Source organism: Salvia hispanica, chromosome 3, assembly GCF_023119035.1.
Source record: "Salvia hispanica cultivar TCC Black 2014 chromosome 3, UniMelb_Shisp_WGS_1.0, whole genome shotgun sequence".
Classification (NCBI taxonomy): domain Eukaryota; kingdom Viridiplantae; phylum Streptophyta; class Magnoliopsida; order Lamiales; family Lamiaceae; genus Salvia; species Salvia hispanica.
This window is the reverse complement of record NC_062967.1, coordinates 9,721,628-9,747,402: the sequence shown is the minus strand read 5'-3', so window position 1 is coordinate 9,747,402 and position 25,775 is coordinate 9,721,628. Positions and strand designations below refer to the sequence as shown.

Sequence of the window (25,775 nt, the reverse complement as noted above, 5' to 3'; positions counted from 1 at the left end):
TATCTCAAGACTCCCTCCTTAGGATGCAATATATAGGAGTCGGCCTCGGGAGTTGTATGCCCACACCCATATATGCATATCATAACTTACCTACTTTAGAAGTATTATCAGTGCAATTTTCATCAACTCTCTCAAATTCGTCGGTGTCTGATTTGGAGGTGTTTTTTGTCATTAGGTCATTTTATCTTTTGACTATATGTTAATTCAAGGCACCAACTAAAGTGTAATTTATCTTGCGAAAATTCCTTCAATTATATTTCAAAAAACTCGATTTTGAGGATTTTCCCGGACTTGACTTCACAGCTAGTGGTGGAAGATATATTCAATGCAGTTATGAAGAAAGAACCTAGTTAATTAAGCACATGATTTTAAGAATATATAAAATAATTCTTCAAATCGGCCTTGTTTAGGTACTACTACTACAAATTAATATCTCAACAATTCTCACATCAATTTAATTAATCGTACTAATGCATTGATTCCTTTAGTTGGAATCCGTATAGAGTTTTTATTGCTTTTAGTTGAGTAAGTATTCATTGTAATATGTACTTTTTCCTTATTCCAGTTATCTCTCTTCTTCATCTACCTAACTTAAAATAGTTTGTGCTTAATAAAAAAATTTCACACCATATCAGAATGGGGAGTGCAGATGAAGTCAGATTTAAAGCTGCTTATACAAAATTAAATTGCAGATAAAGTCATATTTAAAGCGGCTTATACAAAATTAAATTGCAGATAAAGATTGACCATTAGCTGTCAGACTTTAGCACTGCATTAATCACATTATTACTCACAATCATAGATAGAATCTTATTTCATATAGAATTTTTTAATAATTTATTATTCATAAACTCTAATTAAATTTGTTTACGAATAAATATTAGTCTCTACTAATTGATATTTTTGCATCCGCCCCTGAATAGAATGAAATGATTTTCGGCGCGGTCAAGACATTGCAACGACTTGTGAGCGCGACAGTAGTATACAATTGAGCACGGCGCTGCCGATGCTGAAAATGTTGTATGACTAATAAATATGACCGATGGCTGTGGGTTCAATTCATTGATTATGATCTACAAGTTTTCTGACAATAGTATACAATTTGTTGTATCTCTATATTGATATCTCAGTTTGTGATATTTGTTGCTAAAACTGAATAAAAACGAAATTAATATACAATTATTTCATATTTATTCAACTACACGCTTATTCTAAATTAGCGGCGAATTTATCAACTCTCTCTCTCTCTCTCATGGCGGAGAGTGTTGACAGAGACCAGCCGTTGACCCCGGCCGGCCGCCTCTTTCTGCAGCCGCAGATGAACCAGATCATCAGCGCCGCCATCACCGTCGAGTTCCCGATCGACATCGACAGCTTCCGCGCTGAAGTTCAGAGCTCAATTATGTTCAAACACCCAAGGTTTTGCAGCCTCATGGTGCGCGATTCCGCTGGCCGCGAACACTGGCGCCGCACCGCCGTCGACGTCGATCGGCACCTAATCGTCCACCGCCAGCCTCTCGCCGACGATCCTTCGATCTCCGGCGACGACGCCGTCGACGAATTCATCGCCGATCTATCCGTCTCCTCGCCTCTCTCCGCCGATAAACCGCTCTGGGAAATCCATCTGCTGATGGCGAATAAAACTTTAATTTTCCGCGTGCACCACGCGCTCGGCGACGGGATCTCATTGATGTCGCTGCTGCTGTCGTGCTGCAGGAGATCCGACGATCCGGCGCGGCTGCCGTCGATTGGCGGCGTCGGCGCGGCGGCGACGGGGCCGGGGAGGAGGCGGATGAATTTGGGGACGATTGTGCTGGCTGCTTGGTATACCTTGCTCTATATCGTGGAATTCATCCTGAGATCGGCGTGGCGGAGAGATAGGACCACCGCGGTGAGCGGCGGCGCCGGGGTGGAGCTCTGGCCGCGGAAGCTGACGACGGCGAGGTTCCGCCTCGACGATATGAAGGTAGTCAAGGGAGCGGTGGCGAACGCGGTGAGTTTCTCTGAACCGTTGGATTTTTTCGTGTTTGAATTTATCATCGTTGGATTGATTTGCACCATTTTTTGTGGTGTTAACGAATTAACTGATTTCTGGAATGTTTTATTTTTGAATGGCCAATCCGCCACGTGGCCTCATGTTTTCTTCACAAAAACGCATAGCTAAAAATGCGTTCCTTAAATGGAAGGAACAAAATTTGATGATATTAATAGAGTTAGCAAATAAAATTTCATCTATTATTTTACTTATGATAAATTATTTAACTACAAATTAAGAATATGAATTAACTTTTTCTCTTTAACGTTATTATTGGATTATTGAGTGTATACAATCTGATTATTTTAGGATAATAATGATTCCACATTTTGGCTGATTAGTGATATAAATAAGTGTAATATTGAGCATGTTTTATTACTATAATGGATTGGGTAGTATTGAAGGACTTGATGAGGACTATTTTCTTATTACAAATAAGAGCATTGTTTTTTATAACTATCTCCAAAAATATAAAAGGAAATTTATAGGAACCAACTAGCTAACCAATTTTCTCGTATCATTCTTAATTCTAGTAATTTTAACAATCTTAATTTCCTAATTAACCACTCGATGGAATGTGTCACTGTCACGTCATGTTAGTGTAGAAAAAGTCAATGGAATTATTTTATTACTACTTGATTTAGAAAAACATCCACGATTTAAATTATTAACAAGGGGACCAATTTTCACGAACAATAATAAATATGCAACTGCTCGCCCACCATGAGGGTCCATCTTCAAAATGAATAGCCACTTGATGGTCGTTTAATTTAGGGCCAAATGGCAGGAAAAATCATAAAGTTTTGCAACTTCTTTGAAAATCAGCTAGAAATATTATGAATTTTTTATTCGTTCTCAATTATCCCCTGGTGTAAGTTTTTGGTGAAATTGTATTTGATATGACAGTCGAAGAATTTATACAGTACAATTTTACATAGTCTATATAAATACACTGTGTCTAATTTGGGGTTCTCACTTTCTTATTTTGAGATGAGTGTTGTGTGCTAAGTATGGATTGTTTATAATACTATAGTTTTAGACTACTCTACAGTGTGTTGTGGTTTTAATACTACATAACCATATGCTTTTACCATAAAATAAACACCAAAGTCCAACGCATATAGCCTTTTTCAAAGTGAAAAGGATGGACGTGGTAATTGATAGCTGAAAATAGTTGACCCAAGACTTTCTTGTCATGTTATAAATTTTACACATATACATGACATTGATATAAAGGGAATATTGCATCATTTAACGATGGCTTTTGACCCAGAGACTTTCTTGTTATGTGTAAAATTAGAATTATACAGTATCATTTTATATACATATACATGACACTGATATAAAGGGGATATAGCATCATTTAAGGATCTAGCCATCTAGGCATCTCTCAAATTGATATTCCATTGAATTTGTGCACATTTCTTGAGTTTTGACTCCTGAGAATTGATCCAAAATAATGGTATGGTATATACATGTGAAAGTAGGGATTTGATCAAACTTGATAACTCAAATCTTGTTTAATAATGAGATAGCTATGTATATTTGGTGCAGACCATTAACGATGTTCTTTTCGGGGTACTAACATGCGGCTTGTCACGCTACTTGGACATGAGATCACCCAAAGGTAAAACATGATCAATCATGTTTCACTTCTAACATCTTTCCCAACATGTGTTACAAAAAACTAAATGAAATGTTTATTGGTGTTTGTAGCTCTGCCCGAGGGGCTTCGGCTCACTGGTCTTGCAATGGTGAATTTGAGGCCACAGTCAGGACTGCAGGACATATCAAAGCTGATGGATGGCGATTCTGGAACGCGCTGGGGCAACAAATTCGGGATGCTTCTGTTACCTGTTTATTACCACAGAGGAGGTTCGGATCCAATCCAGTTTGTCAAGAGATCCAAAGCTATGATCGACTCGAAAAAGCTTTCGTTGGAAGGCCCCTTCTCCTACAGCATTGGCAACTTACTCATGTCTCTTTTCGGGCCAAAAGTGAGTTTAGTTTACTTCTTGAAACAGGAACATAAACATGAAAAGATGAGGATTAATCATTTCATGTTTTCTCTTGCTTGGATGGTAGGTTGCTTGCCTTCTCAACTACAGGATCCTTTGCAATACAACATTCACTATATCAAATGTGGTCGGCCCTACTGAATGCATCCTGATCGCGGGCAACCCTGTGAAGCGCATAAGGGTTACTTCAAGCAGCCTACCACATGTAAACATTCTCAATTCAACGTAAATGTATGGTTTGCATAACATTAACACAAGATCTTTTGATTGTGTGGTGCAGGCAATCACAATGCATATGGTGAGTTATGCAGGAATGGTGGAACTGCAAATCCAGGTTGCCAAAGATATTATTCCGGACCCCAAAACACTAGCAAAGTGTTTCGAAGATGCGTTGCGCGAAATGAAGGAAGCTGTTGAGGCGGCAAACAACTAATGTTTACGATAACTGGCTCAGTCTGTATTATCAAATATTCATCTAGTCATTCATAGATAAGAGTATCAACCAGGGTGTAAATGTATGTAATCAAATCCCATATCACAAATTAATACATCTCTTTGAACTTGCAATTTTAAAAGGGAAAATTATCAATCAAATCAATAATTGTTTGTCGACTTCTTCCCACAACTTACAAAGTTAGATAATTAAATCAGAACTTATCATACTTTCATAATTGTCCCATAACTAAAATTTCTGGCGATTAGAACATAATAGCGCATGAGTTTAACAATTCAAAAGCATTCAACAATATGCTAGTTTTTGCATAAATAAAATCATGTTTGGAATCGATAGAGAATGCAAACGAATTTTACCAGCGCCTAACCAAAGAAAATATAGTAAGTATGTAAATTAATTTAAGAAAAATCTATAGATCTTGATAAAATGTCGTTTTCGTAGGCATACCTAAAAAAGAACTATACTAATTAGTTGTTCAAATTCATCAGACATACGACTGTCATTTTTGTTCATAGACACTAGCACAAAATAGACCTATTTTTGGGGGACGGAGTATGGAACAATAAATCAAATCAAAGAAAAACGATCAATATCCAAAGCACAAGGTTTAAATTAGGTTTCACAGAATACCAGAACAAACAATATCTCCAAAGCCAAATACATCATGCCAGCAAGTTTGAAAATCCTCAGAAATGAAAACATCAACTGTGTGCCGTTCAACAATTTAATAGGACACTCATTCAATGAGATCACTCATTCAATGACAACGAAGCCAGCTGCTCAGCTGGAGAGCCGCCGCTCTGCTGCTGGGACACACTCCTAAGCACGTCCATTGCCTCTGCAACCTTCGCTTTAAGAGCTTCTGGTGACTCCAACAAGTGCAGAACCTCTGTCTGGTCCATTTCCAGGAGCATTCCAGTAACCTTGGCTGCCGTCTCCGGCTCCAATTGTTCAACAAGTGGGTACAGATTCTCTCCCAACATCTGGTGTATACAAGTAATGTATTAATTCTCTATTACATCCTCAAATTGATTTTTTACGAACATAAGATGATCACGGCAGGTATAAAAGAATGGCAGAGTAAGTACTGGGGAGACCTCTAGGTTAAAGACAGCTTGTAGTTTGTGCAGAAGTAAATGCTTACCGTCCTTTGTTCACTGGGAGAAGCATTTGCAAGTGCAGATGCCAGAGCCCCAATAGGAACTGGCCGAGAGATTCCTGCATCACGCAATGGTAAGCCACCCATTTCATATGGGACAGGCAGCATGCCTCCTGCCATACCTTGCATAGGATCAGGCATGCCGCGTCCAGGAGGGAAGCGGGAACCGCGTCCTCTAGGAACCATCTGCGTAGAAGGAATACTTTAGCACACAAATACGTTTGAAATTGAAGAAAAAAGGAAGACAAGGGTCGAAATGCCACACACAGACCTGCTGTTGCATTACAGGAACAGGCTGCGGGCCCTGTTGCATTGGCCCAGCATTACCTCTCCTTCCACCAGGACGTGGACCTTGCTGACCCGGTTGAACCATAGGGACAAACATATTTGGCATGAGGGGCCCACCAGGCCTCATACCGGGTACAAGCTGCTGTTGATATCCAAATCCAGGCTGAAATAGAAAAACAAGTATTAGAACACATTAGGAGTACTTACAGAAATATGAGTTATCCCAGATCATTCATAATCTAGGATAAAACTGTGTCATTACAAAAAGACAAGACACACTGGTTGGAATAAATAGATACAAGCAAGAAAACTGTTTCATTTCAAAAGTACTCTGTACAAAAGACCTGTTTACAAGAAATTATCTCAACATTAGGAATCTTATTCCACAATAGGAATCACACAAAATAGCAAGTCAAGAAAACTATTACCTGAGGAGGAATCATTGCAGGTGGAGCTTGACCATAGAATATCTGTTGCCCTAGACCAGGACCAGGACCACCAGGAGTATACATTGGCATACGAGGAGCCACAGTAGGTGCCATTGTAATTGGCCTCATTTGAGAAAATTGAGCCTGGATTAAGTCATGATGCAGATCAGCATATATGCTTGCATAGTGTACGATGATACAACTTGTAAATCATTTGTGCTCAATAAACCAATGGTGCTTGGAGAAAAGAAAATTTAAGGAAGAGTAAGAGAGATGTGAAGAAAACAAGTGGTCTGCAACTGTTGTCAGAACAACAAGACCATATCGCTCCTCAGCCAATGCTTTGATTTCACATCAAAAGGTTTTCCCATACATTGAACTATTGAAGTAAATAACACTGACCTGTAGCCGTGCTCTTCTATCTTCTTTCCTCTGAGCAAGTGCAACGTAAAGAGGTTTGCTAGCAATCATCTTGCCATTCATTTCAGAGAGCTGAAATACAAAAAATAGTAACAATATTAATAATAACAAAAACTTCCTACATTAAAAGATAAACAGTTAAGAAGACAAAGCTGGTAGAATGAATGGAGATGGGCTCACAGCTCTGGCAGCCTCTTCAGGTGAGGAAAATGCAACAAAACCAGAACCTCTGCTAATTCCCTTTGGGTCCCGCATAACCTGAAAACATATCAGAGCAGGTCTAGTAAGTTATAGGCCCATAAGATGTTGATTATCAATGATGAGGGCTGAAAATCATGAAATGCAGGATCAACGACCTTGCAAGATGTTATTGAACCATATGAAGCGAATAACTCCTTAAGCTGATCATCATTAATGCTATCATCCAGATTCTTAACATACAGGTTGGAACCCTGTGATTTGTCAACAGCTTCCTTCAAACTCTGCTCAAATTGGTTCTTAAGTTGTACCTCCCTCTCAGATTTTTTCTGGGCTCTACCAACATACAGTTCCTTGTTATCAATTTTTTTACCATTTAAAGAGTCAACAGCTCTGGCAGCATCATCTGCATCTTCAAAGTTGACAAATCCAAAACATTTGGAAGTTCCATCTTCATTTCTCATCACAACTACACTGGTAATTTGCCCAAATTCACCAAACATCTTCTGAAGATCTTCTTCAGTTGTTGTTTCAGATATATTTTTGACAAACACATTAGTGAATTTCGTCTTGTCTACTGCCATCTCTCTTTCTTGCTTGCGGACAAAAGGTCCGACATAAACTTGTTTCCCATTCAATAACATTCCATTAAGCTTCTCAATAGCTTTCTGAGCAGATTCTTCAGTGGCATATTGCACAAAGCCATAACCTAATGACTGGCCAGAAGAATTAGTTGCTACTTTGCATGAGAGGATGGTTCCAAAAGAAGAAAATGTCTCGTGCAGAGCTTTGTGGTCAATATCCTTGTCCAAATTCTGCTCAGAAAAATATATATCAAAATAAAGAGAAGGCTCCAAAGAAGTTTCTATTTAAAACTGCAAGACCATGACACATGCACATCATACATCCAACCGAACTTTTGAAAGAGACAGAAAACAATACCTTGATAAATATATTTCCATTGCCACTACGGCGCACACTAGGGTCTCGATGAGAATACATAACCCTAATGGGTTTGCCATTGAGTGGAGTGAAGTTCAGCTCCATCAGTGCCCTTTCGGCTACACCACAAAAGAGAGGAAAATAAATGGAAAGAAATAACACAGTTAGGTTTGAAACTAGAGATCTTTTTGTCCACCCTTAAGCAAGACGAAAAATAAATTAGGGGTATTTAGGTTTTGGGCGTGCAAGAAACAGGCATCCAAATTATGTATGTCCCAACTATATTACACATTCCAAAATATGGATATAGATGCCATGCTCATCGAAAATCTAAAACTAGACTGTACACATTCCTTAATATGTACAGCCCCACCTTCATCAGACTTATTCCTTCAGGTCAACAATCAAATTATCCAATACAATCAACACGAAAACATAAATTCGGTGAGAAGAAAGAACTCTTGAGGCGTGATGGACAGTCAAGAGACAAGCATATCATTTTTAACTTTGATAAAATTTCCCTTTGATACATTACAAATAATATTGATATGTACATACAAGTACTCCCTCCGTCCCACAAAAGATGTCACACTTCCCTTTTTAGTTTGTCCCACAAAAGATGTCACATTTCCCTTTTTGGAAAAAGATCTCTCACATGAATATAAAAATTATATTTTCTCTCTCCATTTAACACACAAAATAAAACGTCCTAAAATCTCGTGCCGTCCCACAAGTGTGACATCTTTTGTGGGACGGAGGGAGTAGTGTTCTATCATAATTATTTCCAAAAAAAGATTAAATTTGTCAAGTAATCTTGACACAATGAGCTCACTTATAGTTCCATTTCAAATCCAAGATTATTCATATAATGATTTTGAATAGTGCCTATCCTAGAGATGAATTTTGTCAAATGATCATTATTATGAAAAGTCTAATTTATTAATATTTTCAATATTTTCTGACATGAATTTTTTCTATTGTAGTTTCACAAAACATGTTGGATTAATATGTGTTCATAATTAACAAAATTTATAAAATATCTCAAGCCTCCCAAACACTGTAGAACTAAGGATTTTTTAGAAAATTAGATCAGAATCTACATAGAAATCAAACGATTAAGCATACAACATACAGCATAAAACAGCATAATTAGAGACGCTTATCTTCAGAAAATGGAAAACCTTTCAGCAATTTACCATTTTCATTTCAAAATTTTATCAGTGGAAAAATAATCAACAAAAATTCATCATTAAATTGTAGAAAAGCAGAGTTGATACATACCATCTTGAGAGTTGCCAAAGTTGACGTATCCGTATCCGAGCGAGCGCCGGCTGGTTAAATCCCTACAGACCCTAACCGATACCACATCTCCCATATTGCTGAACAGATCGTAGAGCTGAGAATCAGTCACGTTGACTTCGAGATCGCCAACGTACAGCGAGGTCACGAACGGCGCGCCACCAGAAGCCGCCGCCGCATTCACCACCGGAACCTGAGACTGCATCTGAACCTGGGCAGCCATCTCAATTCACAAAAAACGAAACGAAATCGGGAGAAAAGGAAACGAGCAGTTTTTTTTCCTTTTTAATTTTTCAGATTTTTTTGGATTTTCTCTGTAACTTCCCTCTCCTCTTCTTATTATCAAATTCACTGGAATGTAAATCAGAAAAATTCTTCGCCAAGTAGAACGAAAGCGAGAACAAAATGGAACTAAGAAATTTAGGGTTTTTTCACTGGATTTGATTTTCTCAATTTTTTTTTGTTTTTTTTGGGTGTTTTCAATAGAGAGAGGAGAGGGAAGGGTTCATAGGTCGGAGATCCGACGGAGAGACACGATCACCGCCAGCAACGCGGGCGGCGGCGACGCCGATAAGATGGGTAAAAATGGGGATAAATGTGGAGGGCAAAATGCGCCAAGTTTGGGCGGCGGTACTTATATGTGTGTGAGGGGTGAGGGATGCGCTGCCTGCGTGCACTCAAAAACCCTAAATCTCAGCCGTCGATTAGGTTGTTGGTTGTCCGAGATTACGTCGACAGCAGGAAAAGGATTTTTTTATTTTTAGGAAAAGGATATTTTTTATTTTTAGGAAAAGCATTCTTTCTTTTCTGAATTAGCTGGAAAGCTCAACTGTGCAATAGTCAACTTTACGATTAAGTCGTTAGTAGGGTGAATTTAGTCAACAAAATAATATTCCCTCTGATCTCATTATCTATGAGATTGGTATGCATTTTCAAAAATATAAAAAATTACTACTTTCTCGTCCCACAAAGGATATCACACTTTGGGACAACACGAGATTTTAGGAGATTTTGTTTTGTGTGTTAAATAGAAAAAGAAAATATAATTTTTATATTCATTTGAAAGAACTTTTTCCAAAAATGAAAATATGACATCTTTATGGGATAAACTAAAAAAGAAATTGTGACATCTTTTGTGGGACGGAGGGAGTACATGAAAAAACAAAAAAAAATATGAATTTTAGTTAAGTTTGAGATATGCTTGTAGTACTAAAAACTAAATGAAATATGTTGGAGTACAATATTACATTATAATTTATAAGCACAAGTATACGGAGCAGAAAAAATTGTTTTGTACTCCCTCCGTCCCATAAAAGTTGAGTCGTATTCATTTTTAGTTCGTCCCAACAAAGTTGAGTCATTTCCTTTTTTAACTAAAGACAAAACATTTAATCACTCTTATTTTATTCCATCATTTACTTTACTCTCTCTTATCTTTCCTACTTTTTTCATCTCTTCTATTTATTTAATATAAATTCTTAATCTCCGTGCCCAAAAGTTTTGTCTCAACTTTTATGGGACGGAGGAAGTAGTTAAATATCACTGTAGTAGGAAGAACGAAAAAAAAACCGTTGGTATTGTAAACTTGTAAAATATGGAAGAGCACTTACTATATATTGTGGTCTCTTTCGGTGTTTATTAATTGAGCAGAAAAGGGGTCAAATTATGGCAAAAAGGTTGGTTCGGTGTTCATTAATTATTTGTGCATGGCCCTCAATTGAAGCTATGGCCAGCACTGTTGGCTTTAACTTTCACCACAAATAATTCACGCGGAGCATTTGATATTTGAAAACTCGTCCGCTACAGTCCTCCATAATTGGTGGTGAAATGACTGCAGCATCCCTTAACTTTTTGGGGCTCCCACCATTTGCACAGTAGACTGCATTTGAGGGTTCAAAATTGTGTGGATACTTTCTCTCACTACCCTCTTCTCCTCAAACGGTGCTGAAGAAACGGCTTCGAAGATCCATACATTTGTCAGTGTTTCGACACCGGTGTCACGTACAAACAACTCCGGCGAGGACATAATCTTGGGTAGTCGACTTTTTTTGTTTTGCCGCTTTAATCGACAGAAGGGTAGAAGAAGGACACCAAACTCCCTTATCTACTGTTGTTGTGATTGTCGCTTTGAGACTCTGAGAAAAAATTGGATTCCGAGCCGGTGTTTTCGTGACCGGATTTGTAGATTTTTTTTTGTTGAAGAATCTTGATGATGAGGAGAAACAAATGGTCGTTTGATTTTTTCAAGTTGGGCTCTAAAGATCAATTTTTTATCCATTTTTTTCAGTTCTGTTTTCTCTTTGGCCATTAGGAGTTGACAAAGGCCCTTTAGCTGATACAAAAATATACATGTATACCCCTTCCATCGTTCTTCAATAATGTGGATCTAACATGCGATTTGTGTGTGCAGTCTCAGATCTGGCCGCTAAACGGAGGGGCCATACTCCGGCGAGGACATAATCTTGGGTAGTCGACTTTTTCGTTTTGTCGTTTTAATCGACGGATGGGGTAGAAGAAGGAATTACAAGTAAATGATAGGGACATATTCGTCTGAATGCATGGAAGGGGCTTGCGTGTTGTCAGTCAAATATGGAATACCAAACTCCCTCAACTATTTCCTGCTTGATGAGACCAGCCTGTTTTGATTGAGTCAACATTCATTTCTTACCTTTCCAAATAGGAAGAAGCAAACGAGCCCTATATATGATAGATCACGTATGGAGTAACTAGATAGAAAAAGTTAGTTGAATATGTTAATAAGGAGAGAGAGTAGACAAGTTTATTTTCAAATATAGAAAGTGGGCATCTTAAATGAGACATATTAAAAAAAAAAGGTGAATATTTTAAGTGGGACGGAATGAATAATAAAATAATTAAAAAAAAAAGAATTCGCGTGCAGACATCCCGATTATGGTCATAGTAATTTATTCATAGATGTCCCAAACTCAATTTAAAAAACTACGCATAGAAGCTTAGCAATTTCGTAATCACTCAACCTCAGTTAATCATATTAATTTGTACTATACACGTAAATGAGTGTGTGTATATGTGGTGTATATATTGTTTATGTGTGTGTACATATGTGCCGGTGCGTGTGTGCGTGCATATGTGCTTGTGTGTGTGAGTGTGTGTGTATATATGTGCATGTGTTGCCGTAGGTATGTGCACGCGCACGTATGTGCTGCTTAGTGTGGAGGGGGATTGTGAAATGGAATGGAATAGTCATTTCTTAGCTAAATGAAAGGAATGACTATTCCCATGTGGAATGAAATGATGATTCCTAAGAGCATCGGGAGAGGTAAATGGAGAGGTTAAGTTATATAACTACCATATTTACCCTTTTTCATGAAAAATCATTCTCCAATGGAAGATGTATTTGAGAAGGTATTACTATACTTTTTCCCATTTTAAAGAGGTATATTTACCTATTCATCAATGGAGAGGTAAAATTTTATAACTACCACATTTGTCTTCTTTTCATGAAAAATCATTCTCCAAGGGAGAAGGTATTTGAGAAGACATTACACTTTATTTTTTTTAATGCATTTTGTACTACTCTCCGTCCCACAAAAGATGTCACATTTCCTTTTTTGGAAAAAGTTATCTCTCACATTAATATAAATATTAGTATTTTCTCTTTCCACATAATATATAAAACAAAACCTCCTAAAATTTCGTGTTGTCCCACCTTTATATATATCTTTTTCATTTGGAGTATATTTCTTTTTGGAAGAGTATATTTCACTTTTTGAGGAGATATATAGATGATATACCTCTTTTATTTACCATTCCTTGTTGGAGATGCTCTAAGAAATAAAAATACCAAACAAAGATATGGAATGGAGGTACGAATCCATTCCATTCCCTCAATACATTCCACCATACTAAGTAGCCCCTAAGCAAATTTAGTGCTCCATTCATCCACGAAAAATAGGGCACATTTGCCATTTGTTGTCCACGGAAAATATGATGCATTCAATAAAGGAAAGTTTTCAGTAAACTCTCTCTTACTTTTTTCCCTTCTCTCTTACTAATAATATTGACTCACATTCTACTACCACTACTTCTCTTACTTTACCAATTCTATATTAAAACTCGTGCCATTAATAATATGCCTTATTTTTTATAGACGGAAGGAGTATTGTTTATGTATCTATCTCAATTAAACTAGAGTTTTACAATATAAGACGATACATACCATAAATTCACTAAACACACCCTTTATCCCAAGTCAACGAATACAATCTAGTTGGTTCATTTGATTTTGCTAGTTTGCAAACTTTGCATCAATTTGTAAATGAAATGAACTGAAAGTTAATTCTGAACTACTCGTTTAAACAGTACCGCCTAAATTGCTAACATATTCGGGGCTTGTTTGGCAATATGCTGAAAGGGATAACAGAAATAAAAAAAAAAAGACTTTGCGCATTACACTATTTACCTTTTAGTATTTTACACTATATAGTGCTCCTGAGAATTATTGAGAAAAGGTTGATGACGTCATTCTTTAATGATTATTTCCCTATTTTATTATTGTTAATTATAGTTTCAAATTAATTAATTTATGAAACTTGACAAATTTTGCCGGGAAACATCATTACCTGTTGATTCCTGCCAAACAAGTCCTTAATCACGAACCCAACTTGCTTGAGCATTGTAAGTACTCCGTATATAAACAGCATACTGATACAGGCGAGATGTGGAAAAATATCTGATTTCTTTCTGCATCTCTCTGTTGCTTTTTTCCATCACCTCTCCACATTCATGGATTCCATTATTTTCGCACAATTTCCCTCTGTTTTTTCACTTTCAGGAGCAGATCCACTCGTTCACGGCTGCAGTTTACCCTGCGTCCTTACCTGCTACACTCGCTCTCCCCTCCCAAATCCGTCGGTTACTATTTCCACCACCAAACGGAGGCGGCCTGAATCACGACGCCCGCTTCTCGCCACCGCCGGCGCCACCAATTCGGCTCCCGTAAGTAATCGCCGCGCATCTGTCCTGGAATTTGGCTACTTATTGCCTATATTTGCGTAATTGAAAGTAAAAATACGAGAGTTTTTTAAGCAATTAGAGCTCTAATGATGTAGTACTACTATATTAGGTGTATTAGGGCTAGTGATGAAGATCGTTACACACAGAATTTAATTGAAGAGTTAAATACCTATGAGGTTTTGTATCTGGATTGTATCTATGACTTGTCTGAACTCTGCAACATAGGAGTATGGTTATGCTTAAAATTTGTTCGCATCTAGTAGAGTTAACAAAAACATGAATGCTTTTATTATTAGGAGTTTTTGACATCTATAAACCTCCAATACCCATGAATTTTCATAAGATTAACTGCTTTGTCATCCTTAGTTTATCCATGTGGCCATTATAACCATGTTGTAGTTCTCAGCCCATTTTTTTGGAGCAATCCGGGGACACAGAAACTGTATGGATATACTGAGGGGGCGTCTACTTTGGGCGATACTCCATATTAGATTGAAAATGCCTGTGATTGAATATTTGTAGGATTAGATGATCTAACGAACTCAAAATTATTTAGATCCATCTAACTCTAAGTATGTGGTGATCTGGTGGATTATCTTATGGAATACTCCACCACCCTAGCACAAGTATAACCAATCTTCACCTTTACTAAACATGCATTTAAACCTTTCAGGAAAGAGAGAGAACCTACAATGTAGGTGAGTTTATGACAAGAAAAGAGCAATTGCATGTTGTAAGGCCAACAACTACTGTCGATGAAGGTATTTCTTATCTTTTCATCTTAGTTTTTATTTATTTATTTATACACTTTTGGGTTTGAGAGTTTCTCAATTAGTTCATTCTTTTGGCCACCCTCTTAATTTTTTCCCAGCTTTGGACACCCTTGTGGAGAAAAGAGTTACTGGATTTCCTGTGGTTGATGATGATTGGAAGTTGGTAATGCTACGTATCTTGTATGATTTATCTTTTTGCATTGTAGAGAGCAACATAAATCTCACTTTTCCTACCTTTTAGTAGTAATGACTTTGGTGGCCGTTCATCATAATCTTGACCAACTGTGTGATGGTGTTACAGGTCGGTGTGGTTTCCGACTATGATTTGTTGGCACTTGACTCCATCTCAGGTACCATTGGATTTGTGAAACCAATTTAATATTCTTGTATCTTTGTTAAGCTGCACCTCTAAGGATAGAAACTTAGTTTATAGTACGAGTGTACAACATCTACCTGTTAAAGCTGGTTACTCAGTTTATTAGGTAGTCATCGCAGATATTGACTTGCTTTCCCTCCATTCATGAGTTTGAAAAGGAAGAAAATGAAAAATGTCGAACAATAAAACATAGAGATATGTAAAGAAGTATACAGACATAGTAGAGAAAAGAAGTAGGTATATTTCGTTACTTCATAAAAGCACATATATATAGTACAATTCAAGAGACGAAGTGGTCACATAACCGATGTGAGATACTTATTATCTAGCATATTATATAAGAAAAAACATAAAAGTCATCAAGAAGAATGAATCACACTGAAAAGAGTGAATCACACATAAACTATAACATACTGACAACTCCATTAGAATTGGAAGATTTGTTTAGTAGTCACCAAACCTAAGATTATGTAAGAAAAAGGACACATTTATAGCAGCAATTATCAGCACTGTGCATTGTTTATATGCCTAGGTGCGGAGGGACTATAAGATATGTAAACTAGATTGTTTTTGCCTTTCGGTGTATTAACGATTAAGTTTAACATATTTTTGTACTTTCCTTCTATTTCCTGGGGCTAAATCAACATAGCTATTATCAAGTAGAGTTCCTTATTACTCATTGCTTATAATTTTTGTTCTGTTTCTCATTGATCAAAATTAGGTGGTGGTGAACAAGATAGTACAAATTTGTTTCCAGTTGTCGGTAGCACTTGGAAAGTACGTATAAACTTTTCTTTCATGAATCTATTACTCTCCTTGATAAATTTGTTTCCAGTTGTCGGTATCACTTGAATCTATTAATTTCCTGGATCAATGTAAAGCATCCCACTATTTTACTTGGCCTGTCTGAGTTTCTAATATTCTATTTATGCAGACATTTAATGAAGTTCAGAAGTTACTCAGTAAAACTAATGGGAAGGTTGTTGGTGACGTAATGACTCCTTCCCCCCTAGTTGTGCGTGAAAACACCAATCTTGAGGATGCGGCGAGGTATTTTGATCATTTTCTTAAATAAGTACAACAATTGTAAATCTGTTGATCTAAAAATTATCCCAAAATGTTAGTTTTTCTATAGCCAACACTAACTACAGAACTGGTCAGTTTGTGTGTACCAATCTACAAGCTCAGATTCAATCATTCAAAGGAATAATGAGATGCTGATATGGTGCAGGTTATTGCTTAAAACAAAGTATCGTCGGTTACCTGTAGTAGACATTGAAGGAAAGCTGGTAATGTGATTCTACTCAACTTACAGCATTGGCACAATATACTAAAATCAGCTGTATGGAATTCTTACAATTTGAATTTTGCCATGTGATAGATTGGTATTATTACCAGGGGAGATGTTGTCAGGGCGGCTCTTCAGATAAAACAGGCTGCCGAGGAAATTTGATCACTCTTCACCACTGCTTGTCTAAGCATGAGTGAAAATAACACGTACACGTGCTTGATTGTCTAGCCATATTACTGGTTGAACTGAAGTGGTACTCTCTGTGATGTAGTGGCTGATTACTCCATAAAAGGACAGCTGCAGTGAATATGGCACAATGAGGTAATATGTAGTATAATGTATATGTATCGGTGACGCCCCAAAACCGAGTACTTCATTCTTGCCCGGCTTGTATATTTAGATTTCGTATTCTTGTTTGCATGTGGTGGTGGTGAGAATCCAGAATTGTAGTGAGATTGAGATCAATAGGTAGACTTTCTGTGTCCTCATGGGCTGGGCTTCTGCTGCCCTTATAGCTGTTGTAATAGACATTTATTAGGCTAAATTTTTTGGGGGTAAATTATTAGCATACAACAATCACTGTTTCCCTAATTCATAATATTCAGAATTGTAGTGAGATTGAGATCAATAGGTTGACTTTCTGTATCCCAATTTTTTACTGTATAATGTTATTACATTATTATAGTGGTCATAAATATATGCTGTATAAATGTGTGATAAATATAAATATTTTTATATTCAATCATTTTCATGCTAAATTAGGTTAATAAGGATGATATTACCATTATTAAAGTATTTCTTAATCGGTTAATTTAATCTGACATTTCACCTGTGGTAGTTTAGTATGTATTATAAGTATGCAATTTGTTAGAATGTAAGATAAGATTTCCCTGAATTTTGTTTTGAATTTTTGAACAAAATGTTTTTATAAGAAATCATATTTCTAATTATGCTTGATTTACAATGGCGATATATGATAAAAAAAAAATACAATTGATGAATTATGTAATTACAATTAATCACATAACTCGTAAAATTAAGGGTTTGATGTATACCATCTATGATTTTATTAAAAATTAATGTTAACGAGTGGTGGTGGCGTATGAAGCATTGGCTCACTTTATTATGATATCAATGAGATTGTGACTTCTCTACTTTCATATTTAAACATCGATATTATTGTTTTCTATGAATACATGCATGTCGTCTACTCCAAATTTCAGGAATAATTTCATATTTATTAAATCACTTGGTCAAGTTACAATTGCAACATGACATACTACTTACCACTATCCACATTAAGCCAGAGTCGTAAAGATGATCATTGATGATTCCTCATTAATCATTGTGATTATAGTGACTCAAACTTTTAAATTTGGTTGAAAAAAGAAAAAGAAAAAAAAGTAGTGTTTCATTTTGATGTTTAGCCGAACGACACTGAAACATCAAACGGCTCATTCTTACGCATTTGCGAGTTTCCATAGCATCATGAGATCCCACACTCAAAGTCGCAACTTATTGAATGTTGAGGTTGAATATGCACTTTGTTATGAATTTTCATATTATTGCTAATCAGACTTAGTATTGTAATATTCAGATAATGTGATTGTGATTACCATGGTTTTAGGTGGCTGTCTTATAATACCACATGAGATTTTGATAGTCTACTATCTGCTTTAAATATCGAATGTATTAGTTATTTAGTTTGGTTGAAGACATTTGTTCCCCTAAAGCATGAAAATAAAAAATAAAAGAGGTATTCAATCTATATATAACGGTCAGTTAATTACTCCATCAGGCATCAACTATATGACCACTAAACCTCCGTATTATGTTAGGAATACAAAATTAAATCCAATCAATATCAACATCGTAAAAAAAGGAATATAGTTATTAAGTGTGTAAGATTCAATCGGACTCGCAAAGTCGCATTGAACTTTAGTTCTATTATAAATGTTAGTATTAGAGTTTAAAATTATGAATAATGATAAATGTAAATAATAATATCCTTAAAATTTTTAATTCAATTAAATTAAATTATAAATCATTTTTGTTATTAGTTATGTTGTTCTTTAGCAATAAAGAGGAAATGATATGAATAATTTATGATAATTTTTTACATTATTTCGAGCTTGATTTGATATAGTTACATTTTTTTCCTAGCTAAAAAATTCTAAAATGTAAATTGCCTATTACAACCAAAATAAATATTTTTTATTAGAAATGGGAACTGAATATAATAAATTAAAATCATAAATCCTAACTACTGAAATTCAATAAAACATACTCCAACTAAAATAAATAAGTAGACAAGGGATGTGCCACCAAAATTGGGAGACACAAACCCTTGTAAGTCCTCCGCACGTCTTATTACTTAATCAATGCCATACCAAAAATTAAATTCTCGTATCTAATCAAATGAAACTCGTCACAAAAAGAACTATAAGTTTGAAATTTTTAAATATCATATGTTAAATAAGCACATCAAATATAAATGTCACAATTGAAAGAAAAAAGACTCTGTGTGCTTCCGATGAAGACCGCCGGAAAATTCCCACTCCTCCACCCCTACAAAACCGGCAGCCGCATTCGGATCACCGTCGTCGCCCTCTTCCTCCTCTTCACCTTCACCTTCCTCCTCAGCCTCATCGCCACAAGAGACACCGCCGCCGTCCTATCGCCGCTGCCGGACCCTATCTCCGACGCCCTCCTCTACTACGCCTCCACCAACGCCACCCCCACCATGACCCCCGCCGAGATAGACTCTGTTCACTCCGTCCTCCGTCGCTGCTCCGCACCGTGCAACCTCCTCGTCTTCGGCCTCACCCAAGAGTCCCTCCTTTGGAACTCCCTCAACCACCAAGGCCGCACCGTCTTCGTCGACGAGTACCCCTTCTCTGTGACGAGGTATGACAGAAATCTGTATAGTTCCATCCTCAAATCAATTGGTGATTTTAGAAGTGACCGATTAGACTTATATTAGAATTTTCAGTTTTTGGATTAAATTGGAAGGTCTTTCGGTATTTGGTATCCAATCTGCATGTCTTTCAAAAAATGGAATCGAGGAACGCAATTTTTTAATTTTAGAGGATTTTTGTCCTTTTCTCATCTTTTTTCTCTCTCAAATTACTTGAACTGTCCAAACTGCCCCTTACTTTATCTTCTCTTATTCCTTCACGACAAATAATGAAGATCGATTTAATCACAGGTAAGTTCATAGATGATGGATGATGTATGGTTATGAACTTGTTGATAATTAGATCGATCCTCTCGATCTGTCTTGAAGGAATAAAAGTGAAGATATGAGACAAATGGTAGTTTGGTCAGTTCATGTATTTTGTGAAGAGAAATAATATGAAATAAAAAGAGAAAGAGAATAAAAAGGCATAAATTTCCTAAATTGAAAATTTTGCGTGCCCCAATCTCATATTCTGAAAGAGGTGCCAATTGGATCCCAAATACTAAAAGAGACCGTTCAATTCAATCTCAAATCCTGAAATCTCTGGATTTATATAGTGGTTTTAGTTGTTTCTTTTTATATCGTTATAGTACTATTTATTTTTGTTTCATTTGTCAATAATTAAGGTTCGAGGAGCGGCACCCGTCGGCCGAGGCCTACGACGTCCGGTTCACCACCAAAGTCCGAGACCTTCGCAGTCTGATCGAGGACTTCAAGCGAGAGGTAGACGGAGAGTGCCGGCCGGTGCAGAACCTGCTCTACTCCGACTGCCAGCTGGCGGTGAACGACCTCCCTAACTACATGTACGACGTCGGGTGGGACGTGATCGTGATCGACGGGCCGTCCGGGTACGCGCCAAATACGCCGGGGAGGATGGCGTCGATATTCTCCGCCGGGGTTATGGCGAGGACTAGAGGCGGCGGCGGCGGAGGAGGGACGCACGTGTTCGTGCATGAGATGACGAGAGAGGTGGAGAGCGTGTGCACGGATTTGTTCCTTTGCCGCGAGAATTTGGTGGAGACGGTCGATATGTTGGGCCATTTTGTGGTCGGGAAAATGGGCGGCGGCGGCCGGAAACATACTTATGGATTTTGTTACACAACTCCTTCTTCTTCGTCTCACTTAATTTGATCTAAATTTATATATATGTGCGTTATTTTTTTTAAAGTACCAAATACATGTAACAAACGCATATGTAATAGTACTCCATATAGAATAAATAATTAGCGAGTATTAGTACTAGTATTATATTTCTTTGGAAAATCGCCGATTTTTGAGAAATTTAATGGCTTTAGAGCCCAAAATTATTTTTTTTAAGTTTGATTTCAATAGTAGTAATAATATGGACAATGCGCATTTAGAAGCCCATTTTGAGGCCCACTATACAGTTTCAGCGCGAAGTGAGCCCGGGCCGAGCAGTGGGCCTAACGAATTCTATGTCACTTTCTCTATTTTCTTTAAATGTTATAAATTGAGGACAAATTAATGTTCATATGAGGTAAGACAATAGACATCTATCATCGTTGATAAAGATATCTTTTATGGAGTCAACTAATATAATTTTTTAAAAAAAATTGGTATAATGTAGTAGTCAATGGTGTTTTTAGAGTTACCGAGTATAACAAAATTTGAAGTTGCATTACACTAGCTAATTTTATCAAGTTGACAATAGAAGTGGGGCCATTTTAACTTTGGAGGAGAATTCCCAAGACCAATTGATGGTTTCACCAAGCATCAATTGAATTTGATGTTGGAGTTATTCGTTAATTAATGATTAAACTGGATGACAACTCCACTAATTAAAGTCATTAAACAATTGGTTCCTCGAATGTAGATGGAATAAGCTGCCATGGTTAAGCTGGCATTGATAATTAGCCCCATTAAAGATTTACTATTCCACAGTGACTATGTATAGGTCTTCTTTCAAAAATAAAATAAATACAAATTCCGCGACAGTGAAAATTAAATTATTAAGGTAAGCTAGAGGGTTTATAGGTTTGGTTAAAAGGTAAAAAAACAAGAGAAATGGTTAAACATTGATGCAGAGGTGTGGACCATCATAGTAAGTAGTAGTGTACTCATAAATTGAAATTTGTGCTTTTCCCTCATTGCCATTGGGTTATTGATTCGTATTCAAGTTTTACTTTGCCGGTCAATTTATTTTACATTATAAGTATGTCAAATTTCAAAAATTTATGCAAAACGACCTTACACGAAACCGAATAAGACCAAAAAGGCAAATGTGTGATGTGGTGGATATGAATTATGGTGTCACACGGTTTGAATTTGGGGTGAAAAACTATACCCACCAAATATATATATGAATATGGTGTTAATGTTTGTTTGCATTCCATGGGTGGTTGTTTTCGCGGGACCTCCCTGTATGTAGTGTGTGCCTCCCCATTTTCCCGCCACTAGGGAATACAAGAAATCACCTAGAAAAACACATATTAATTCCATAATTTGATTTTTTTTTTGGGGGGTCGTCTTTGGGTTGAGAGTTTCATTCACAAGTCGGGTTCGGGTTAGGTCTTATTGGGTTGGGCTGCTATCATATTGACTTGATAACGATACAACCTGCACGATCTATCACCCCTGGAGTTATCGCCTACTTAGGTGTAGTACCTTCACTCTATCTTTGGATGGTGGGATTCACTTGTGTTCTTTCTTTGTTTGAGCTTTCTGATACCTGCGCTGACCTTTTAATAGGCTACGAATTTCATTTCCTATCATCAGTGACTACAATAAGTTTATGCGGTTTCACACGATACACATGCCAAATTATTAACTTTGCCATTTGGATTTGGATTTGCCGTCGATTCCACGGAGCAACAACTTTGGCTCAATTGTCCAGGGTTGGGATTCACTTTTGTTCTTCATTTGTTGTATCGCTTTTGCCTTTTGCGGATGATCTTCTTCACTTCGTATAACCCTACGAGTTTCATTATGTGGATGTACCACGAGAAATCACCCAAAACAAATACAGTATTGCTCTAATTTTGTAAGTTTCCACATTTGAAGGCACGCGCACACTCTTGAACCTAATCATCATCACATACATATAAACTTACAAAAAAAATAACAAAATATATCGACAAAGAGTTGACGATTTTTATTGTGTTAGTGTACGACATTCTTTAGCGCCACTCATCTTCTAGATACACTGATTCAATCAACTCTATGAATTCATCACTTTTCGGGTAGGAATAGTACTAAATAAAAACTATACATTTAATAAGATAAAATACATTAGATTTCGCTCAATTATATATTTATACGGTGACTCCAATTTATTAGAATTTCTTTAATCCACAATTAATTGACATAATTTAGCTTTTCATCCGCTCATAATTAATTGACACTTTAACCTATTACTATTACTTCACTATTTTAAATTTTTGAGTGATAAAACTCACATTACATCATATTTTACAAATTCTTTCAAACTACATCTTTTAAAGTCCGAATTGAGTCAAGTCATGATGATTAACTGTGAATCTAATATTGTGCATTTATTAGTAATTGAAACACTGCATCATTTACTAACACATCCAACTACTTAAACAACAAAGCGTGACACCCTATGATGAAAAAAACTCCACCTTTTATCTCTCTTGTCAAGAAAGTGCAGCGTCCATTCATATCCATGGACGAAATGGAGATTGCTTTACTCTCTTCGTATAAATGAAAAGCAACACCAACACCAACACCAACACCAACACCCCTTCTCCTCAACCAACAATGGCCGTGGACCACACCCGTTACTGCGAAGAAGAAACTACTCCTAAAAGCGAAATCACCTCAAACCACAACACCTCCCGATTCCAATACGATTCGAAATGGGACGACGAAGACCTCCAATTCCTCCTCCGCAAAGACAGCCAACAAACTACGCCTCCCGAATCCAGTCGCCTCTCTTCATCAGCTAGAAATCAAGCCGTCGGAATCCTTCTCAAAATCGCTTCGCATCATAAATTCTCCGCCTCCGCCGCCGTCCTGGCCGTCAATTTCGTCGACAGATTCTTGCTGAGTTTGAAGGGAGATGAGAAGCGGCCGTGGCTGACGCAGCTTGTGGCCGTTGCTTGCCTCTCTATTGCCGCCAAAGTTGAAGAAACTCACGTTCCTCTTCTCGTAGACCTTCAAGTATGTGTTTTTTTTTGTTAATTTTATAATTAGGAATTTAGTTGCTGATTGATTTTTGAAGGTGGAGGATGCGAAGTATTTGTTCGAGGCGAAGACGATTAAGAGAATGGAGCTTTTGATTCTGTCCGCGTTGGATTGGAGGATGAATCCGGTGACTCCTCTTTCGTTCATTGATCATTTTGTGAGGAGGCTTGGGTTTGCGATTCATTTGGGGTTTCTGGCGAGCTGTGAAGATGCTGTGATTTCCTTCGTTTCCGGTGACTCATCTCTTTCTCCTCCCTCTCTGTAATGTGATTTATCATGTGAGTGGTTAAAAGTTAAAACTAAAATTTGGTGGTGTAGATTGGAGGTGTGTGGAATATTCGGCGGGAGTTGTGGCGAGTGCGGCGATGCTTCACGTCGTCAATCAGGAGGAATACTGCGGCTTTGCGCTTCAGTGTGAGAAGATGATGTTTGAGGTCCTTCATATCAGTAAGGTTGCTTTCTTCCCTCTTGCCACATCATCTTTATGTCAAATTATTCAAATATACAATCACTTTTATTTACTTATCTCATTTATTTTAAGAAATGTAAACAAAATTGACCTGGAATATATATATTAGTTTTATAATGAAACGTGAGTGAAAAAAATTAGTGAAATATGCGATCAATTACAATATCAAAATAAGAGTTTTATTGTGGAACTGAGGGAATAACTATAATAGTTCCATATGTTTAAATAATTATCATATCGTGGCTAATTTTACTGAATAAGAAACAGCTTAGATGGCTATGAAAATTACAAACTTTATGATCTACTGTGATTTAAATTTTGAAAAACAGAGGGCGTCACCAAAAATTTAACACACTTGATAATTTATTTGTTAAATTGAGTATTCTTGTTTTAACATTGTTAATTTATTTGGGAAATTGAGTATTCCTGTTTTAACTCGTCCGCCACGGTATAGTGATTTTGGAATTTGACTTTTCGTCATGCACGTGGCTGCGTTTGTGTGTCAGCCTATGCAGTAATTTTGATATTTTATTACTCCCTTTTTTAAAAAAGTAATGTATCTTTTCATATTATTAAGACCATTAATTGAATGATGTGTGCTGATTTTGAACAGATGGAAGTGGACAAGTGTAGCATGCTTATCTCAGACATACATCCAAACGACAAGAAGAAGGTCTCAAAACGCAGAAACTGCGAATTGAGTGGAAGTTGGAATGATGCAACAATAATTGATGGTGAAGTTGCAAATGATCATAACCCTATTTTAAAGAAACACAAGAAGCATTGAGGCAGGCATTAAGCCACCTTCCTCAATATTCAAAAATCAAAATCATCTCTCTCTTCAATAATAATTAATGTATGCTTGCTGGAAGCAAAGAAAAGTTAAAAAAGCTTTTACCATCACTTGCAAATCTGTGCACAAACAGAGAAGAAAGAGAGAGGGAGAAGTGAGAAGTGTGTGCTATTTATGGGTAAATACCAGGACTGCCCCTGGATTCCAATTGTGGACATGCCTAATTTAATGAATGGAACCATATTGTTGAGCTTACTGTGTGTTTCCATTTGTAAGAAACTCCTAGTTTCTTACTTTGCAACTTTGTTTGCATCCTAACATTGGAATAAAACAGATTCATTTTCTGGAATTCTGGTAAATAGCCTTTGCCATTCACAATACTTTTTTACTACCAAATTTATGTTTAATTGGAACTCTTCACACAATTTTAGTTTACAACCCTATTACTAGTTTTTAATACTACTATTTTCTTTCTCTTGCCAATGACTAAGTTTTTGATCTAGGAAAAATTGGGCGTGTCTATTTACCTACAAATAAGTAAGTAATGTTATGTAGTATACTAGTATTTGAATAATTAAGAATTTGAATAATCAACCAGGAAAAGAAAAAAGCTATAGCATTTAGGATGTTCTAAAGTAAAATATTTTAATCTCTTTTGGTTTATTTATTCTATGCCGGTCAATTTATCTAATTTATAATATATTCAACTTA

General features: G+C 36.8%; 5 protein-coding genes across 7 annotated transcripts; 4 read left to right on the top strand and 1 right to left on the bottom strand.

Annotated features, from left to right (window-relative positions):
- Window positions 1-1,111: 1,111 nt before the first annotated feature.
- Window positions 1,112-4,628, top strand: LOC125213653 (wax ester synthase/diacylglycerol acyltransferase 5-like). Its single transcript, XM_048114310.1, has 5 exons — window positions 1,112-1,993; window positions 3,590-3,662; window positions 3,752-4,032; window positions 4,121-4,258; window positions 4,334-4,628. Exons 1-5 carry the CDS (start codon window positions 1,253-1,255, stop codon window positions 4,484-4,486), a joined length of 1,386 nt encoding a protein of 461 aa, XP_047970267.1. The 5' UTR covers window positions 1,112-1,252; the 3' UTR covers window positions 4,487-4,628.
- Window positions 4,629-5,074: 446 nt separating this feature from the next.
- LOC125213652 (polyadenylate-binding protein 2-like) lies at window positions 5,075-9,863 on the bottom strand. Of its 3 annotated transcripts, XM_048114307.1 has the most exons (10): window positions 9,224-9,863; window positions 7,943-8,061; window positions 7,159-7,815; window positions 6,983-7,060; window positions 6,785-6,874; window positions 6,383-6,526; window positions 5,938-6,117; window positions 5,789-5,852; window positions 5,652-5,725; window positions 5,075-5,490 (listed from the first exon to the last, which is right to left on the bottom strand). In XM_048114307.1, exons 1-10 carry the CDS (start codon window positions 9,462-9,464, stop codon window positions 5,257-5,259), a joined length of 1,881 nt encoding a protein of 626 aa, XP_047970264.1. In that variant the 5' UTR covers window positions 9,465-9,863; the 3' UTR covers window positions 5,075-5,256. The 3 variants fall into 3 exon arrangements, with proteins under 3 accessions (XP_047970264.1, XP_047970263.1, XP_047970265.1); XM_048114306.1 differs by having other exon boundaries at window positions 5,652-5,852; XM_048114308.1 differs by lacking the exon at window positions 6,983-7,060 and having other exon boundaries at window positions 5,652-5,852; window positions 7,390-7,815.
- A 4,066-nt stretch (window positions 9,864-13,929) lies between these two features.
- On the top strand, window positions 13,930-17,304 carry LOC125211454 (CBS domain-containing protein CBSX1, chloroplastic-like). Its single transcript, XM_048111256.1, has 8 exons — window positions 13,930-14,218; window positions 14,910-14,997; window positions 15,108-15,172; window positions 15,311-15,359; window positions 16,107-16,162; window positions 16,320-16,435; window positions 16,617-16,674; window positions 16,767-17,304. The coding sequence occupies exons 1-8, from the start codon at window positions 14,006-14,008 to the stop codon at window positions 16,836-16,838; spliced, it is 717 nt and encodes a 238-aa protein (XP_047967213.1). The 5' UTR covers window positions 13,930-14,005; the 3' UTR covers window positions 16,839-17,304.
- Window positions 17,305-19,167: 1,863 nt separating this feature from the next.
- On the top strand, window positions 19,168-20,918 carry LOC125209040 (protein IRX15-LIKE-like). Its single transcript, XM_048108623.1, has 2 exons — window positions 19,168-19,583; window positions 20,262-20,918. The coding sequence occupies exons 1-2, from the start codon at window positions 19,171-19,173 to the stop codon at window positions 20,764-20,766; spliced, it is 918 nt and encodes a 305-aa protein (XP_047964580.1). The 5' UTR covers window positions 19,168-19,170; the 3' UTR covers window positions 20,767-20,918.
- A 2,304-nt stretch (window positions 20,919-23,222) lies between these two features.
- LOC125213032 (cyclin-D3-1-like) lies at window positions 23,223-25,413 on the top strand. The gene is made up of 4 exons (XM_048113380.1): window positions 23,223-23,778; window positions 23,840-24,035; window positions 24,121-24,254; window positions 24,885-25,413. Exons 1-4 carry the CDS (start codon window positions 23,320-23,322, stop codon window positions 25,056-25,058), a joined length of 963 nt encoding a protein of 320 aa, XP_047969337.1. The 5' UTR covers window positions 23,223-23,319; the 3' UTR covers window positions 25,059-25,413.
- Window positions 25,414-25,775: the final 362 nt, after the last annotated feature.

Bases quoted from the DNA above. Each gene is read 5' to 3' on its own strand.
- LOC125213653 (XM_048114310.1), top strand. From the start codon at position 1,253: ATGGCGGAGAGTGTTGACAGAGACCAGCCGTTGACCCCGGCCGGCCGC. The intron at 1,994-3,589 runs GTGAGTTTCTCT...TATTTGGTGCAG, and splicing joins AGGGAGCGGTGGCGAACGCG to ACCATTAACGATGTTCTTTT. The intron at 4,033-4,120 runs GTGAGTTTAGTT...CTTGGATGGTAG, and splicing joins TGTCTCTTTTCGGGCCAAAA to GTTGCTTGCCTTCTCAACTA.
- LOC125213652 (XM_048114306.1), bottom strand. From the start codon at position 9,464: ATGGCTGCCCAGGTTCAGATGCAGTCTCAGGTTCCGGTGGTGAATGCG. The intron at 7,061-7,158 runs GTCGTTGATCCT...ATATGTTTTCAG, and splicing joins GTTCAATAACATCTTGCAAG to GTTATGCGGGACCCAAAGGG. The intron at 6,118-6,382 runs GTAATAGTTTTC...TTTCTATTTCAG, and splicing joins CTGCAATGATTCCTCCTCAG to CCTGGATTTGGATATCAACA.
- LOC125211454 (XM_048111256.1), top strand. From the start codon at position 14,006: ATGGATTCCATTATTTTCGCACAATTTCCCTCTGTTTTTTCACTTTCA. The intron at 16,163-16,319 runs GTACGTATAAAC...CTATTTATGCAG, and splicing joins TTGTCGGTAGCACTTGGAAA to ACATTTAATGAAGTTCAGAA. The intron at 16,436-16,616 runs GTATTTTGATCA...GATATGGTGCAG, and splicing joins AATCTTGAGGATGCGGCGAG to GTTATTGCTTAAAACAAAGT.
- LOC125209040 (XM_048108623.1), top strand. From the start codon at position 19,171: ATGTCACAATTGAAAGAAAAAAGACTCTGTGTGCTTCCGATGAAGACC. The intron at 19,584-20,261 runs GTATGACAGAAA...TCAATAATTAAG, and splicing joins TACCCCTTCTCTGTGACGAG to GTTCGAGGAGCGGCACCCGT.
- LOC125213032 (XM_048113380.1), top strand. From the start codon at position 23,320: ATGAAAAGCAACACCAACACCAACACCAACACCAACACCCCTTCTCCT. The intron at 24,036-24,120 runs GTGACTCATCTC...TTGGTGGTGTAG, and splicing joins TGTGATTTCCTTCGTTTCCG to ATTGGAGGTGTGTGGAATAT. The intron at 24,255-24,884 runs GTTGCTTTCTTC...GATTTTGAACAG, and splicing joins AGGTCCTTCATATCAGTAAG to ATGGAAGTGGACAAGTGTAG.